The sequence below is a fragment of the Nasonia vitripennis genome, assembly GCF_009193385.2.
Source record: "Nasonia vitripennis strain AsymCx chromosome 1 unlocalized genomic scaffold, Nvit_psr_1.1 chr1_random0002, whole genome shotgun sequence".
NCBI classification, from domain to species: Eukaryota; Metazoa; Arthropoda; class Insecta; order Hymenoptera; family Pteromalidae; genus Nasonia; species Nasonia vitripennis.
Genome location: NW_022279588.1, coordinates 4,486,560 through 4,505,559, shown reverse-complemented (window position 1 = coordinate 4,505,559; position 19,000 = coordinate 4,486,560). Strand labels below are relative to the sequence as shown.

At 39.1% G+C, this 19,000-nt stretch overlaps 1 protein-coding gene across 6 annotated transcripts in view; it reads right to left on the bottom strand.

Annotated features, from left to right (window-relative positions):
- Window positions 1–3,141: 3,141 nt before the first annotated feature.
- The window catches only part of Usp7 (ubiquitin carboxyl-terminal hydrolase 7), a 611,141-nt gene continuing 595,282 nt past the window's right edge, over window positions 3,142–19,000 (bottom strand). For 5 of the 6 annotated variants that reach the window (XM_032601215.1, XM_032601217.1, XM_031921170.2 and 2 more), the window contains 1 exon segment: window positions 3,149–3,376. In XM_032601215.1, coding sequence (XP_032457106.1) covers window positions 3,252–3,376 — 125 coding nt within the window. In that variant the 3' untranslated portion in view covers window positions 3,149–3,251. 6 annotated transcript variants of the gene reach the window in all.

The following is a 19,000-nucleotide window of genomic DNA, read 5'->3' as shown; positions in this document are numbered from 1 at the left end:
TTATACATAATCCTTCTCATATATGCGGCCTTTTTTCCCGTAGTGCCTCGTGTATCTCGCCCCAGCTGGCTGAGTTAAACGCATTTTTAACATGCAGTGTAATAATAGCACAGTACTTCTTGGATCCTTCTTTTTATCTTTTTCCTTCTATTGCAGTTCTAGCGGTGTCGACTACTAAGCTAACGGCATCAAGAGTGGAGAGTTTTTTTATGAAGCTGTATTGATATTCCGCTAGTCCGCCTGGTTTCTCAATGACTTGGTCTATTCTAACGCCGATTATGCGCTCTAAAATCTTACCGAGGGGGTCCAGCATGCACAGTGGTCTGTATGAGACAGCTTTACCAAGTGGCTTATCTCTTATTAGTAGTAGTACCAGGTGTTGCTTCTTTCAGTTCTTGGGAAACGTCCCTTTTTCAAGACATGAATTGTAGAAGTCCACAAAGACATCGGGGCGTGTCTGTATAGCTTGTTTCAATGCAAAATTGGGTATGCCATCCAGGCCTGGAGCCTTGTTGTTCCCAATTCTTCTGCATGCAGCTAGTAATTCCTCGGTGGTGATTGTTGGAATGATTTCGTTATTTGCCTTTGCTTCAGGAATAGCTGTTACTTTCAGTTGAAGGGGAAACAGTGTGGTCACAATACGGTCCAGCAATTCCGGGCTCTTAGGAGGGGGAATTTAACCTTTCTTCTTCATTACCACTTGGTACGGTCGCCCCCAGGGATCCAGCTCAACCTCATCCTGTAACTCTTTAAGGCACCGTCGTTTTTTTCGGATATTTTTTTTTTAGTATCCGTTTAGCATCCTGCATTTCTTTATTTATGGCGTCTAGTATTTCTCTACCACGACCAGTCTTGTAGTATTTTTTCCGAGTCCGCTGTTCCCGTCTTCTGGTTCGACGACACTCTTTGCGGGCCGCGTCAATTTCTTTATCCCACCAGTATGCTGGCGGTTGTCTGTTGTTGGGAGCACTCCTTGGCATCCTTGCGTCGCAGGCTCGGATAATATTTCCCATTACCTGCTCGACCTTATTATTTGCAGATCCAAACAGTTGTATTTCTTCTAGAGCCAGCAGAAATGTCTCTTTGTCATAATCCTTTGTTTTCCAACCGACTATTTTGCCGTTGCCCTCCTGTTGGATCTCTGCTTTGATATTCTTTTCTTCATTATTATCGCTTAGTGGTCACTATTTGTGTAATAGTGCTCATCATCCACGTTCTAATAAAGCCAATCATGCAGCTGCTGACAAACGTGAGATCTATGATAGACCCTGCGTCTCCTCTTTGAAATGTGTAAGAACATCCCTGGTTAATTAAAACCAAGTCAAGGAGGGCGAATGCTTCCAATAGCGCTTGTCATCTTTCGTTCGTCTTTTGGCTGACCCACTCTACTGCCCAGGCGTTGAAATCGACTGCTATTAGTACCGGTTTTCTTTCTACAGCATCCTGTACTATCCGGTCCAACAGTTGTCTGAATTGTTCTATCGACGTGTTAGGAGGAGCATAGCAGCTGTAAACGTGTACGCCTGCGCCTTTAGTGCGTACAAATCCTTCATTACGTATTGTCATTTTTTCCTGGAAAGTGTCGTCTCCGCATGCCCATATCGCCGTTTTACCAGTACTGTCCATATCCCACGATGGTTTGTTGCTGGTCATCATCATCCTTGCTGGTCCTATTCTGGTTTGGTAACGTTTGTAACGCCAGGGACACTTTTATCCTCTTTGCTTGCCATTTTCTGCTTTTTCTTTGACTTTCTTGTGACGACTTCCTATTACGCTGTCTTTTTAGGTTAATTATATGCAGCTTTATTTCCTCTATTTCTATCTTGTGGAGTAGTTGGGGCTTCCCCTGTTGTACCCGCCTTCCGTGATCTGAGACTCGGGGTTGTCTGGGTTTCTCCTCCCCTGAGTTCCCGGTCGCTGGCATTGCTGTAAGTTATCTTCTGCCATGCAGAGATTCTTATAGCTCGCTCTTATGATTCATGCAAGATCTTTAATTTGCTTGTGCACATTGTGCCTGTCCCTGACATAATCCATCAGTTCATCGATTCTGCTGCCAAGGTGATCCAAGTGCGCATTTCTTTGCGTTATACATACAGCTCTCTTATCCCAGTCTGTATCAACCACCATTTCCATATTACCTGCGTCTCTACATGCAGCAGGGGTCGGTGATAAACCTCTGCGGCTTCTAAGTGAGTTTGCTCCCCCCCCCCCCCCCACCCCAAACTCCATGGGGCCAGCGTTGACCACCGAGGCTTTCACCCGATCGGAATCGACGGCGGGACTGGGCACTGTGGCTTGACCCGCTTAGAGTAGTAATGTTATTAACTCACTATCCATGTTTGATTTATCTTCGGGGTTTCTTCCCCTAGCCTGTTTGGTCCGCGGAGCATATTTTATTTCTGCTCTACCCTTTAACCGGTTGAGGAGACCTCGACACGCCGATGAGCATTTCCCTATCCGCCACCCAGGGGACGCACCACATACGGGGTATCGGCATCTCCGCGCGGGTGTGCGTGTGTATGCGTGTGTGTGTATGTGTAAACCGTGATATCTCCGGAACTATCAAGGCGATGCTATTTAAATTAGGCACAAAGATTTGTTTTTTGATTCTGAGCTCCAGAAAAGTAACCTTATTTGAATTGATTGTCATGTATCGATTGACGATTTATGGCCATTTTTTTTTAATTCCGCAAAACTATTTTTCGCGTTGTTTTTTTTTTCATCATCTCATTGCTAGAAACAATTTAGCTATAACCTACTTTATAAAATTACCTACTTTTCCCCGTTTGGCACTTGGGATCGACCGTACTGTTCGGCAGAAAAAGCAAAAAAGGTGATTTTTCCGGAATAAGGTATATCTCCTAAATGAAATATCAAAACCTGGAAAAAAATATGATGATAGGTTATCAGTCAAACTGTGCACCCCAAAAATTTCAATTAATTTGACTAGATTTTCAGTAATGATTCGAAAACTGAAAAAAGAAAACAGATAAATATTCTGCGACAATGAAATCTGATTATTTTGAATCTGAGTTTTGAAAATAATATTTAGAAAAATGTCTTATGATTGAATTTGCAGCATGTGAGGTGGGTATTATTAAAGGTTTGCATTATATACAAAGAAGGCTTGTATTGAAAACATTTTTTCTGAATTTAATTTTTTATATTTATTGAATATCTTAATAAATATCATAAAATGCTGTACATTAATAATTAAATAAAGTTGTGTGTAATCCGTTTACTTCCTGTACTTAGTTATAGATTTTTATCGCTTTCTCCAAATAATTAATCCTGTTGCGTTTAGGTGCTTTATTAATGTGATCTAATCCCAACCATGGCTTCTGCTGATTGGCTCCTGAGTTAGATAAAGGGAAAACTGCAAAAAAAAAAAATTAATTAGTGAATTTTTAAAACAAGAAAATAACCCAATAGTAGAGGAAACAAAGATATCTAATCGTAATACTAAAATTAATTTGAAATCTATAAAATGTCCTTTTAATATTATACTACGTACAAATTTGTATGTGTTTAATAATGTCTAAATTTAAATGAAAATTATCAGATGTAAGATTATATAGATAATCTAGGATGACTTCCCTTTCTAGGACCTATACAAAAATTAAAGGTTACATATACATGGTTCTTAGTCCATAGTCAACATGAGTAGACCAACTTAGACAAAATATGTTCGCATAAAGCAAAAATTTTTAAAGTTTTTAGACAATCACAATGTATACGTATCGTAATTATTGTTAATATCAATGGCGTTCATACGAAGCAACATTTATTCGATATCCAGGAAAAATAGCTTTCATGGTTTGGCTTCCCATTTGGTTATTTTGCAAAATTAAGGGCACTTCCGTACAGTACATTATAGCCCCTACAACAGCAAACAAATCTTCAGGTTGAATAATTTTTATCATCCTAATCGAAAGTTATAGTCGAATTCCCTGAGTAGATTCATACCGGGCGCTTCTCCCTTAATATTTTGTCTGGAAAATGTATGTGAATATGATTGTCAGATTCCTCCCCCTCGAAGGATTGTTACCTTGTCGTGTGCCCAATGGGCTGGTGAGGGGGCTCCTCTGGTCGATTGTGTGGCGGATCTCGGACCCGGACCGGGTGAGAGAGAGAGTGAATGTTTTGGTTGTGTCTGATTCCCTGTAAAAAGGGCTTTCACTTGGGTGCGGGATCCCCCTAAAAAGGGCTCTCCCTTGTTTCGGACCCTCAACGGGCCTGGGGGCGGGACTTACTTAACTCTTCTTGTCTCAGAGGGAGGAGAGCGAAAACTGCCTGGCGGACCGACTAGAGGCTAGGAGCAATCCCCCAACCAGGCGAAAGCGGTAGTGCCGGTTGAGGAACACAACTCATAAACACACTGCGTCGATCTAAGGGTACTGTAAGAAAACTAGGTTGTCTGGCGCTCCTAGGCCGTAGGATAGTACAGGGGCCCGGGTCAGCCTAACCAGCATGACCTGGCTGCCCTAACAGCCGACGAAAAATCCCGCCTGACCTAAAGCTCTGTCTTCACAGTATACCGGTGTCGCGTGTCGCTTGCCGCATGCCGTCAGTTCACTCGTTTCGGTATTCTGGAATATTTTGGCAACGTCGCAATTTCGCTTCTGCTCTATATCGGCAATCGAACTTGCTTTGATGATTGTAACCTATAGGTTAGAATTATAACAACAAAACTGTTACGGAGTTTTTCTGCAGTTGTTTACAGTATTTAAAAGTTAATTATCAAGTTTAAATATATTTAATTAGCATTTCAAAAAAGTAAAGTGAAATAACAGACTTACAGAAAATCGAAGTAAGACGTAGAAACGTAGAACAATTGTAGAAAAACTCCGTAACATTTTGTTGTTATAATTCTAACCTATAGGTTACAATCATCAAAGCAAGTTCGTATGCCGATATAAAACAGAAGCGAAATTGCGGCGTTGCCAAAATATTCCAGAATACCGAAACGAGTGAACTGACGGCACGTGGCACGCGACACGCGACACCGGTATACCGTGAAGACAGAGCCTAACAGTGCCGGTTAGTGACCGGATAGCGCCATGTTGGGTGGGGGGGGGGGGGGGGCTGTTGAGGCCACGGTTTCTCCGTGGTGGGTGGCTTCTGGGATTGGACTGGCTCGGGGTGCGGGGGCAGGGCTTGATCCACCCACACTAACACACCTGTAAAACATTTAAATGAAAATGGATAATAATATGATACAGGAAACAGTTGCAAAAGTGCCAGCAACAAAGGAGCTCCCCAGCTCAAGCCAAGTTCTTACGGACGATATTTTGGAAGACCGGGCGGCTGTCGTCAAGGCGGCAAATGCCGGTGAAAGTTCCCAGCTGCTGGGTCCACCCCAGCGGACAACACCGGTGCCTCCTCAGGAATAGAAAATAGTAAGGAAAAGAAAAGAGATAGGCACGCAAATAGGAAGCTAGCCTCTGGGGCGATGCTAAGGAAGAAGCGTCTGGAGGATGCTCCTGGAGGGTCTCAGGTTGGGACCCTTGCGGACACGTCCAAAGGACAGCACTCCGACAGCTCCACCACAAGGGAGCTTAAAAAGAGGTCGGTTGGGGACGCTCTTAAGAGTTACAGCCGAGCGGTGGCTACTGACTTAAAGGTGGCCATCGTTCCGGTCAAGTACCCGGAAGAGCGTCTTGAAGAGGACCAGGGAAAGAAGGTCCTGGATGCCCTGGAGGGGGATATTAATGACGCCCCGAACGGAGGCTATTTTCCAAGTTTCTTGGACAGTTGGTTTCAGAGGGGTGCACAGAACTTCCACTGCAAGGACCAAAAAGACAAGGAGTGGTTACTCAGTAATGCTACTAAATGGTCGTGTGAAGAAAGCACCCAACTCAAGGCTATTGGGCTGGGAGACCTCCAGATAATAATAGTATAAGAAGTCTGTTGTAGTAGATGTGTAGTGTGATGATAAGGTGAAAATGAGTTAAGCGAGAGTATGTGCGTGTGCGTGAGTGTGAACATGATGTTTATGTGTTTTCGAGTTCGAAGAAGTGCTCTTTAGCTAGATTCTTGAAACCTGAGATAGAAGCAGTGGTACGAATGTGTGATGGTAGGTTGTTCCATAGGTATGAGGCGCTAATATGAAACGAGTTCCTCAGCGTCTCCGTCGCGAAGGTAGGAATATCCAGAGGTGTCACCTCCCCCCTAACAGGCCGGAATGTCACGCGGAAGTCGAAGTATGCCAGTACATATGATGGTACGACTGTGTTAAACATCTTTCGTAAGAAACAAGCAGTGAAATACTAACTGTGTCCTGCAGTGGTTAGCCACTGCAGCTCCCGCCTGTACGGGGAGATGTGCTCATCTCTCCTTACACCATAGATGTACCGAATTCCTAGAGTCCGAAGTCATAGACATCACTTTGGCCTCCAGGAACGTGTAGTCCAAGGTTATGGACTGGGGAGTGTCGGAAGAAGTCTCCATGTCGGACCGCCAACACATCGTGTTTGGACTTGGCGGACAAAGTACGCTCGGTCAACTCATAAAATACCCTAATAAAACAAACTGGGTAGGATACAGAGAAGAACTTAAGGCTAAGATCAGTTGCTTTCCTGTCACGTAAGGGACGGCGGAGGACATCGATCACTGCAGTAGGATCCTAAGGGACATAATAATAAGTTCTTATGAGAACAATTGTGAACTTAGGCTGAAGAGGCCATCGGAAGGCGCTACCTGGTGGAATAAGTCGCTGAAAAAACGTAGGAAGAAAGTAAGGCGGCTATACAACCAGTCCAAACACACGAAGAGTGACATTGACAAACGGGCGTATAGAGCAGAGCAAAAGGAATATAATAAAGAGATCAAAAAGGCCGGGGTGATGTGTTGGAAGCGATACTACAAAAGCCGAAGCATATCAGACACGACCAGGCTGTGCAGTGTCCTGCAACATCCGAAGAAGCCACTGAAAGACTCGATCAGATTAGTATCAGAGGACTGAGCAAAGAATGGACAGGAGGCCCTATAGGGCCTCATGGAAACCCACTTTCCAGACTTCAGAGAAGGGCGAGGTCAGAGGCCGTACAGCTGATGGCCCGCGGAGAGGACTGGAGACTGGCGAAATGGGTAACAGACAAGGCAAGAATAAGGTGGGCTATAGGGACGTTCGAACCCTACAAGGCGGCAGGTCCGGGCAGCATTTTCCCGGCTCTGCTGCAGCAGGGCATGGACGCATTAGTCCCAGCCTTAGAGAAATTATACCGAGCCTGTCTGGCACTATGATATGTGCCGGAAGAATAGGGGCAGGCGAGGGTGGCTTTTCTGCCCGAACCAGGTAAGACACAATACGCGGTCGCAAGGGACTTCAGGCCAATCAGCATGACCTCGTTTTTACTCAAAACCCTGGTAAGGCTGGTTGACAGATACATCAAGGAGTCATCACTAGTAGAAGGGCCGCTGCACAGCAAGCAGCATGCCTACCAGACAGGAAATTCAGTGGACACAGCGTTGGTGGACGCAGTTAGCTTCATTCAAAAGGGCATGAAAAACAGGGGTTTCGGTATTGGTGACTTTCCTGGACATCGAGGGGGCTTTTAATTACACGACCGACGAGGCGATTTTAGCAGGCATTTAAGCACGCAATACCAGCAACTGTCACCAGGTGGATCAGCGTCATGCTGTGGACCAGGACGATAGTGGATTCCTGGGGAGCGTACTCTTGCAAAGGAGTGGTAAGGAAGGGATGCCCACAAGGAGGGGTGCTGTTACCGACACTGTGGTGCCTGGTGGTGGACAGCTTGCTCTGCATCCTGAACGAGGCTGGTATAAACGCACAGGCATATGCAGACGACATCGTCATCCTGATTAGGGGGGGCGACGAGGACGTTCTAGCAGGTCTAATGCAGTTCGCACAAGAATAACACCGAGCTCATGGAAAGGCTTCAACTTCATGGAGTTCCCCTGAAATTGGTAAAGGAGGTCAAATATCTGGAAGTCACGCTCGACGCCAGACTCAACTGAGGGAAACATATCAAAGATAAATGCAAGAAAGCGATAGACACTTTTTGGGCCTGCAGGAGGGCTTTTGGCAATACCTGGGGTCTAGAACCGGATAAAGTGAGATGGATATATGATATCATAAAACCAAGACTCACTCATGGGGCACTGGTGTGAGGCCATAAATGTGAGTTGAAAATTTACACAGGGGCACTAGACAGGGTGCAAAAATTGGTTATGGGAGGAATCACGGGATCCATGCGAACGACACCTATGGTCGCTATGGAAAGACTGTTGGAACTTTCTCCACTAGGCAAGGTAATAAGGGCAAATGCATGTAGGACGTTCTGCAGAATAGCGGAATTAACGAACTGTTCGGATTTCAAGGATGCGGCACTTCTGGAACAAGTAATGCCGCTAATTTATTTCTCTAAGCCGTTCTCGATCTTAATCCCAGAAAGGGAAGCATGGAAGACGGGTTCACACGAACTTCTCTAAAACAGTGTGGTGTGGTTTATTAATGGCTCCTTGATGGATTTTGACCGATGGCTTAAAAAATGAGAACGGTGTAGGATCAGGGGCCTGGAAAAAGAGGAATACAGAAGAAATTGTGTGCTCGCTCGACCACCATGCTACGGTTTTCCAGACAAACATCAGGGCCATTACAGAAGCAGCCGAATGGCTGTTGGAGAGAGGCACAGGGCAAAGAACTGTAAGCTTCTGCTCGGATAGAAGGGCAGCTCTCATGGCGCTAGACAGTATCAGTATCTCCTTAAAAGAGGTACTAAGGTGCAGAGAGGCGCTGAAATCACTGGCGAAACACAACGCAGTGAGACTGGTGTGGGTACCAGGACACTCTGGCGTGGTGGGTAACGAAAAGGCGGACAGGCTAGCTTCGACCGGAAAATGGTCCGATTTCCATTTCCGTTCTCTCGACATCTTTTTAATTGTGTCTCTTCCTTCCTCGTTTGTTATTACATATTGAGCAGCAATTATCGTTGAGCAGCCGTTTCCTCATAGATAGGTCTTTTCTCCTTCTATGTCTCTTTCGATGCTCCCGTTTACTATGTGCATTCCTGTTTCCTTTAGTTTCTTTAGCATATATTTTTCTTCCTCGTTTATGCATTTATCTTTCGATTTTCTGCGCTCTTCATTTTTTTTTCTATTGTGAAGATTCTTTCCCCTTTTTCTGCTGTTCTCGCATTGAAGTCTTCTCCTATTATTATCTTTTCTTCTTTCTCCTCCTCACAGATCTTTTCTATCTCTTCCTATTTTTGTTCTGTTTCTTCTGGCATATATACTACTTCCACTCTTATCTTCTCCATTCCTTTCCCTATTTTCGCTGTAATCATTTCGTTTGAGCGTTCCTCTCTCCACGTTATTTCTAGGTCCTCATTTGTGTTTCTGACTGGTATTACTACCTCTCCTTTTGCTCTTCTTTGTGGTGAAACCTCTTTGCCGCTTTCGCCCTGAATTCGTATCCTTTAAATCTGTTTTCCCATATCTTGCCGTTTTTCTTCTCTGTCCAGATCTCAGTTCATCCTATGATATCGAACTCTTTAACATATTACCAACCCTCTTCTTTCATTTTTCCTATTCCTGCTATGTTCCACCAGGTTGCCTTCATTTCTATCTCCTTCCCTTTCTTATTGACTTGTTCGTCTTCCTTTCCTCTCCGTTCTTCCGTTTTCTTTCCGAAACCATTGTTCGTTTTTCTCATTCCAAAACCATTCTATGTTTCCTATTCTAAACTTGTTATACCCTATCTTTACCTTTTCTTCCGGTTTTGTCACTTCTTTGCTTTTCTTTATCACAACCTCTTTGTTTCTTCTCTCCCTCCATGTCTTGTCGTGGTCTATGTATATCTCTTCACCTGCTAGTCTTTTCTTGTTCTCCATCACTATATCTTTTTCTGCTTTGGATCCTAGCTTTGATCCTATTTTTGGGTTTTTTCCTCTGATTATCCATCATTTTCTGACTTCTACCTCGGTTCCCACTTTTGTCTTTATCCACAGCTTTACTTCTTCTGTCTTCACTCCGTTCTTCGTTTCCAGTCCACTTATCACTATGTTGTTCCTTATTTTTTCTCTTTTTTCCTTTTCTGTCATCCAGTCCAGCTGTTTCCTTCTTCTTTCCTCTTCTATCCCTTCCCTGTTTCTTGTATGTCCGTTGTTGTTTTTATCCCTTTTTCCTTCCTTTTCTTTCATCTCTTTAACTATTTCTTCCAGGTTTTCTACTCTTGTTTTCCATTCTCCTGCGATTTCTGTTCCGTCTGTTCCCTCAGCTCTTTCCTGATTCTCTTTCAGTCGTTCTATTTCCTCTTTTATCTCTTTCCTGGCTTCTTTCTCTTCCTCTTTGTTTTTCTTAACTTCTTCTGTTACTTGCTTCATCACCTACTCTCTTTTTTTTCCATCCTTATGATTGTTTCTTCAAACCTTTTTTCTCTTTCCTTGGCCTTCTTGCTTATCTCTTCTAATCTTTCTATCCATAATTCCTCTCTTTTTTCTTCTTTTATCCTGGCCTTTGTTGTAATATGTGAATTTATACAGTCGTAATACTTAAAACGGTACTCGTCGCGCCATCTACTGGTTGACGACGATTTGGTGCAACGAGACAAGCTCGATCGAACGCGAGCACAGTGTGCATGCCTCGCCTATATACTCTAAGCGCATACTATACTGTATACTCAGCTCCGTGGAGTCAGACTATGCGATACTGTACTATACTCTCCCTCTTGCCTGTAAGACTCCGAGCTGAGCGGACACTCTGCAGACTGCGACTGGCTCTCAAGCCACTCTATCAATAAACTACTATTTATTATTATCAATAATAAATCTGCCTCACTTATTCCTCCACCACTTCCAACAGCCTTTTCTGCTTCTCTTTCTCTGGCCTCTCCTTCTTTATTCATTTTCTCAAGGATCTCTCTCAGTATATTATCCATCTCTTCTTGCTCTTATATATTTTTGGTGTTCTCTTCTTCCTTCTTATCTTCTTTATCCAGCTTGCCTTCTTCCTCGTCTGTTGTCTTGCTTGTGCCTGGTGTGCTTGGTGGTGTTCTTACAATCAGCTTACTCTTCTTGAAGGCCAGTTCATTTTCTTCTTATTTTATTTTTTCCGCTTTCTCCTCTTTTTTCTTTTTCTTATTTTTCTCAGGAGTGTCCTCCCCTTCAATTTTTTCGCTTTTTTCTTCCACTTCTTCTTTTGCTTCTTTCCTTTTCCTTTTCGCCACTAATCCTACTCCTAATAGGTTGATTACCGCACTAACAAGGAAAGGTACCCAACCCGAACTCACCGATTTTGATGATTTTCATATATGTTGTAGAACATAAAAAAATAAGAGACACGTATTTTTTTTTATCGGCTAATTTTCACTTTTAAGGGGTAAAAACCTCCCCTAAAGTTAACCCCCAAAAAGCGTTTTTTTTAAATATCTCGGCTTAAAATTAATATTTTTCAATGAAACAAATTGGAGGTTATTTCTTACAAAAAGAGCAAGTATTTCATGGTGATTTGAAGAGTAAGGGTAGCATCCCCTATTTTTTAGGGGTTGAAAACATATATTTTTTGGCATAATTTTATAATAAAAATGTTTAAACCGACTAAAAAAAATTGGAAAAAATGTTTAAACATCCTTAATAACAAAATTTAGTTGACGTCTTTCGGTGTTTTCATAAATATTACCCCTAAGGGGGTAAACCACCCCTAACACAAAATAACTGTAAATATGTAATTCAATACATAATATTTCGTAGAAAGTTTGTATATAGAGGTTTTCGAGGTCGCTGATTACAAATCTGTTATCAGATTTTGAAAATTCAAAATGGCGGATCCAATATGGCGGACGGAAATATCGAAAAAAAATTTTATATAATAAAAAAGTTTTAAACGACTAAAAAATTTGGAAAAAATTTGTAAACATCTATAATAAACAAATTAAGTTTTTCGGTTTTTTCATAGATACTACCCTTTAGGGGGTAAACCACCCCTAACACAAAATAACTATAAGTATACTTCAATCCATAATATTTTGTAGAAGGTTTGTATATAAGGGTTTTCGAGATCGCTCTTTGCAAATCTGATATCAGATTTTGAAAATTCAAAATGGCGGAACCAATGTGGTGGACGAAAATATCGAAAAAAAATTTTAACTTTCAAAAAAACTTGTTTACAAATGTGTGATCTTTGTAGCCTGTACATGTGAACTAAAGAGCCTTAAACCCTAAACCCCTAAAGAACAAATAGGCTAAATGGTTGTGCATTTTAACCAAACGACTCCAAACCCCTAACCTCCAGACAAGCCGAAGGCCTATGCTTTACCGTAGACACGAGTATAGACATATTACCGATATTTTATTCTATCATTTTGTATGTAACAAATAACGTCTCGTTTTATGTTTCAATCAAAGATTATTTATTTTTCTGCTTTTATAAATTAGCATAATTTCAAAAGTAATTTCATAAATTATAAAGTATTTCATAAATTGCATAATTATATAATTTTATAAATTCAAAAAGTCCACACTTTTTTGCAAATGAAAAAACATAGGTTAATAAAATTAGTTTATCAAACTCTTTTGCGTTTTGTAATAAAATTTAATGTTGTCAAACTTGGGAGTTTTTCATTGTTACAATTATTTCGTAAGCCAAACGTTTTTTAGATGAATTCTCGAAGTAATAATTATTGTATCTATAGTAAAATATTTACAGTCTGGAATTCCATAATAATACTATTTGATATGATTTAATGAATTTATCAAAAAATCTAAATTTAATAATAAATATTATTCTAATTATTATTATTATTTTTCATTATCATTGCTATTATCAGTATTACTGTTATTATTGCTATTGCAATTATGCTTATTCTTATTATTATTATTATTATTATTATTATATTACTATGATAATTTTTGTTATTGGTAAAAATACATAAAAGAATATTAATACTCGAACTTCATTTGCAATTAAAGAACACGTTGTTATTGAAAGGGAATTTTATATGCATTCATTAGTTTAATGACTGTTATCGTACATTCAATGATAATTCCACAGATAAATGTCTTTCACTCATAAAAGTTGTTGACAATATGTGCGAATCAGTATGTTCTTTTTTTAGATTGTTTTCATCGAGTGTTTACCTCAGCTGCCTGTGTTATTTTTTAGGCAGTGAGTGAGTTTTGTGGGTATTCTAGTTCGATGCCGGAAAGTACGAATAGTACGTCTTTTTGTTTGTCAGTGGTATCATACAGTTGTAGAAAATTTTCTTTAGTGATTTTATATAGATTTACATTATTCAATTTCAAAGTGAATAAAAGTTGAATAAAACCAAAAATAGAGTTTTCCGAACATCACAAAGTGGAACGAGAATTCTTCTCCAATGCATAAATTAATGATTTGATTCAATTTACATTCACTCGTTTTATTCTGGTAGAAATGTAGCAGTCGTGCCTTACATGCAAAAACACAGCTTGTATAAATTTTACCGCTTGTTTTCATTTTAGATTGAAAAATGAAAATTAATCCGTTAAACGTTCTAAACTTATTATTAGCATACTTTCAAGCGTTAAACATACCAGATAGTGTCACGAATTATCACGAAACAGAGTTGGCCGAAAAAATAAAAGAAATTTTAGTAGATGCAACACATGATTTCAACGATGTAGAAATGATTACTGATGACTCTTTGGATTTTCAAGAAGAGTATAAAGACCATAATGTGGAAATAATTGAAGATGAAGTGCAACATCATTTTCCTGATCCGGATATAGCACCAACAAATCAATGTACAGCAGATAATGAAGAACTAGATTTTGAATACAAAAAAAGAGCTGTAGAATTTTGGAGAAGTAGCAAAACGAAGCAAAATTTAAGTCTCAAAACAGTGCAAAACAGATTCAAAAAAATATCATCTATTAGTCAGCTACGTCGTTGGGCTCATTCAATTAATAAAGGTGGCACGTATAGAGAAAAAGTAGCACAAATTTGTCAGTATACCCTGGATAATTTTCAAGCAGCTCTCGACAGTGGTTCAATTATCCATGATGAAGATATAATTCGATGGGCCTTACAAGCTAAAAAAGAAATTGGTTTTGATGATATTAGATTCAAAGCTTCTAAACATTGGTTACTCAAATTTAAGCAAGCACACCGAATAGTTTCTAGGAAAATAAATAAGTTCATAACAAGAAAAACACTAGTAAGTAGTGCAGAACTTACGGCTAAAGCTGAAGCATTTATCGATGACGTTAAATCGTGTATACCAAGGATTGGACTCGAAAATTTGTATAATACAGATCAGAGCGGATTTCAGCTAGAAATGCATTCTGGAAGAACATTAGCAGTAGAAGGAGAAAAGCAAGTGCAATGTCTGGTACAGTCAATTTCAGCAACAACGCATAGTTATACTATACAGCCACTAATATCAGCTACTGGACAACTGTTGTCACCGCTATTTCTTGTTTTAAAGGAACCAAGTGGCAAGTTTGGCCCTATTGTAGAACAAAACATATTTAGACCAGAAAACGTGTACGTGGAAGCATCCAAATCTGGAAAATTAACAACAAGTAAGGGAACTAATAACAATTTTTACATTGTAATATCGTTGATCAGTTAATTAGTAAGTCGTTTAATTGCAGATCACTTCAAAATCTGGTTGGAAAAAATATTTTATCCCTATGTAGGCCATCACTAATACTATTACTTGATTCTTGGAGTGGTCATTGTGACAAAGTTATAGAAGAAACAATGCCACAAAATAAAATTATTAACATAAAAAAATTCCAACTGGAACCACAGGAAAAATACAACCACTTGATGTCTATGGATTCCGTATTTGGAAAAACTTTGTCCGGACATTTTCTGATAATGTAATGTTAATGGATCATGATATGAATTTACATGTGAGAAATAATATAATTAAACTTCAATCATTGGTTCACAACCAACTGTCTTCACCGAGATATATAGATTTGTTTAAATATTCCTGGTATAAAAGCGGTTACGTTAATGAAAAACCAGATAAATTTGATAATCCTATAGATTTCAGTTTTGGAAAGTCTTGTGCAACACATTGTGAAATAGAAGGGTGCACAAACATTGCAATTGTACGATGTGGTTGGTGCAAAAAAGCATTGTGCTTTAAACACTTTTATGAGGACTACCATTATTGTAAAAACATCGTAAAATAATATATTTTATGCTCAATACAAAAAATGCACTATGGCAAAAGATAAAAGATTGTAGATTATTATTATACTCTAATATTATAAACAAAAATACATTATAAGTTGAATTTACAAGAAAGGAATTTCAATAACATTCTGATAACAATTTCTACGGAAATTATAAAACTGCTTCACACACAGAATTTTCTTGTTTACAAATTTAGGAATTTGACGTGGTTTGGTTAAAAAGCACAACCATTTAGCCTATTTGTTCTTTAGGGGTTTAGGGTTTAAGGCTCTTTAGTTCACATGTACAGGCTACAAAGATCACACATTTGTAAACAAGTTTTTTTGAAAGTTAAAATTTTTTTTCGATATTTTCGTCCACCACATTGGTTCCGCCATTTTGAATTTTCAAAATCTGATATCAGATTTGCAAAGAGCGATCTCGAAAACCCTTATATACAAAGCTTCTACAAAATATTATGGATTGAAGTATACTTATAGTTATTTTGTGTTAGGGGTGGTTTACCCCCTAAAGGGTAGTATCTATGAAAAAACCGAAAAACTTAATTTGTTTATTATAGATGTTTACAAATTTTTTCCAAATTTTTTAGTCGTTTAAAACTTTTTTATTATATAAAATTTTTTTTCGATATTTCCGTCCGCCATATTGGTTCCGCCATTTTGAATTTTCAAAATCTGATAACGATTTGTAATCAGCGACCTCGAAAACCTCTATATACAAACTTTCTACGAAATATTATGTATTGAATTACATATTTACAGTTATTTTGTGTTAGGGGTGGTTTACCCCCTTAGGGATAATATTTATGAAAACACCGAAAGACGTCAACTAAATTTTGTTATTAAGGATGTTTAAACATTTTTTCCAATTTTTTTTAGTCGGTGTAAACATTTTTATTATAAAATTATGCCAAAAAATATAGGTTTTCAACCCTTAAAAAATAGGGGATGCTACCCTTACTCTTCAAATCACCATGAAATACTTGCTCTTTTTGTAAGAAATAACCTCCAATTTGTTTCATTGAAAAATATTAATTTTAAGCCGAGATATTTAAAAAAAACGCTTTTTGGGGGTTAACTTTAGGGGAGGTTTTTACCCCTTAAAAGTGAAAATTAGCCGATAAAAAAAATACGTGTCTCTTATTTTTTTATGTTCTACAACATATATGAAAATCATCAAAATCGGTGAGTTCGGGTTGGGTACCTTTCCTTGTGAGTACGTACGTGTGTATGTGCGACGCAGAAAATGAAGGATGACTATAATGATGACGACCACATCAACAAGAAGCGGGCAAAAGCCTTTCGCCTCACCCCCCCCCCCCCTGCGAAGCATTGCATGACGGTGGTACCGCGGAGTTCAGGGGCATAGAAGATGGAGGCAAAGAGGACGTTCCTTTTTACGGCTGGGTCTTTTTTCACCTGGCCGTAGAGGGGATGGGTTGAGTCGGTGGGAATCCGACACACGGCTGACATTGTGGATGGGGCTGTTTCGACGACCCCATAAACAAGGTCATGCTATAGTCTTTCTAAGATTTTCACTAATACCTCTTTCTCCAAGACAGAAAAAACACACACACACATGACATTGCAGTAGTAATAGTAGCAAAGAAAACGGAAGAAGTGACGAAAATCGCTAACGAGGCAGTAGGTATAATCCACGATTGGCTAAAGCATACTGGACTTTAGTTTGCTTGCCATAAAACGGAGGCTATCCTTATATCTAGTAGGAAGAAAATAGAGAAAATAAGGCTGTGAGTGGACGGACAAGAAATAAACCCATAGCCGACCATTAAGTACCTGGAAATCACTATGGATGCCAGACTAACGTTTAAGCAGCATCTCGAGAGGGTAAGTAATAAGGCAGCAAAAGTCGGTGCTGCACTATCGCGACTAATGCCAAATGCCAACGCAGGGACGAAGGTTACTCTTAGCTAATGTCACTACATCAATTATGTTATATGGTGCCCCAATATGGGCGGACGCTATGTTGGTAAAGTCCTATGCACGAAAGCTATCAACAGTTTATAGAAGAAGTGCATTGCGGGTCGCTTCTGCCTACCGAACAATATCGAGAGAAGGTCTCTCTCTCCTTTATCGAACGTGTCTCCGCTTTAAAGAGGTACCTTGGCGAGCTACGGAGCAATTTTCCGGGTACAGTGGCTGCGGCAAAATGCCTTCGCCATACAAAATGTGCAGTGCCACATTTACAGGGCTGCTCGCCATTATAGCAGCAACCTCCTTGTCGAGTACCGCATCTTCTAAGTATTGCGACAACATAGGGTCGCGCGGTGGTAGTAGTGACGAAGTAACGCGGTATCGGTAAACCGCACGCTAGTTAATTTTCGTGACACTTAAAATACGCATAATTTATATTATGTAGATCGTTAGTCGGCGAAAGTTAATCAAGAATTGAAGAAGCTACACTGATTTTCGCCTCCCGCCACACACTTTTTCCAACACTTTTTAGATTTAAAAAGCCCTGCATTGACACTTTTTGTCAAAACCGTGAGACAGAAGTCGTCAGCTATCGTCTTCATATCTTACTAGCAGGGTCACCTCACTCCTAAGGTCGTTCGGTTCATTAGGTATATATATATATATATATATATATATATATATATATATATATATATATATTTATAACTCTGAAGAAAATTAAAAAGTAATGAGATTATAATAAAAACAACAAAAAATTTTAATGAATTTTCAATAACAAAATTGGATGCCATGTTTTATTTCGATTTCGATAAATCAGCAATAATGGAGAATGATTTAGGTAGCATGAGTGAAATATGTGAATTCTGTAACATTTCAAATTTAAAATATTATGTGATAAGAAGTTTTCTAATTGTTGCAATAAAGGAAACGTTATATTATCTGACAATATCACTTATCCTTAAAGTTTAAAAGAATTAGTTTCTAGAAATACTAACGAAAGTAGACAATATAATAATACACTTGCCGTCGCAAGTTTTGGAGCTAGATTTTACGCTTTTTCTTCGTTATTCGAAGTTATTTACATCCAGACAAAAACAAGCCAGAACGCCCATATGGGCAACTATACATCACTGATAATGAAATCGCCTCGCATTTCGCCACACATTATGTCATTAACATGCACAGAAAAATAATCAAACTCGCGCGACCTTTTAATTTTTTGTGTATATCATTACAATATCATTTTCTTTAAATTCTCCTTGGAGCTATAAACATTTATACCTAACTCAACTAAGCGACGTTAGGAGTGAGGTGACCCTGCTAGTAATACAATAACATATACTAATACTCACTAACTAAAAAAAAACAGTTATAATCTTTCTCCTCATTAACATGCTTATTATAATTTACTAAGATTATTTCACAAACTTCTCCTTACTTATGTTAATATTATATATACCTAATATAGGTTCTCATCTCTTTTTAGCAGTTTATTTTGATCTAGTTTTTAGTTTGTCTAATCTGTGCATACTTTTCAATATTTACATTTAAACTATAATTGCTTTTTTATAGCTATTCTTGTCGCTAATTTGTTTTTTATTTTTAGGAATTGTAAGGCTTTTGTTTCTAGTGATACTTTCTGAGTCTAGAAACCGCTCTCTGTGATCATTATAGTGCAATCTCAGAGCCTCAAAACAGAAAAGCTGTTCCAGATTAAGCGGATTGTCTTGGACTACAAAATTCTCTTTATTTACTATTTTCAGTATTTTCTTATGTACCTTTTGTAATATATTCAAATTATTACGATATGCTCCTCCCCAGGCAATAATTCCATAGCACTATGGAAGAAGAAGGCATAATAAAACATTCTCATTGTTTCGACGACATAGTTTTAGCTATTTTATAGAAAA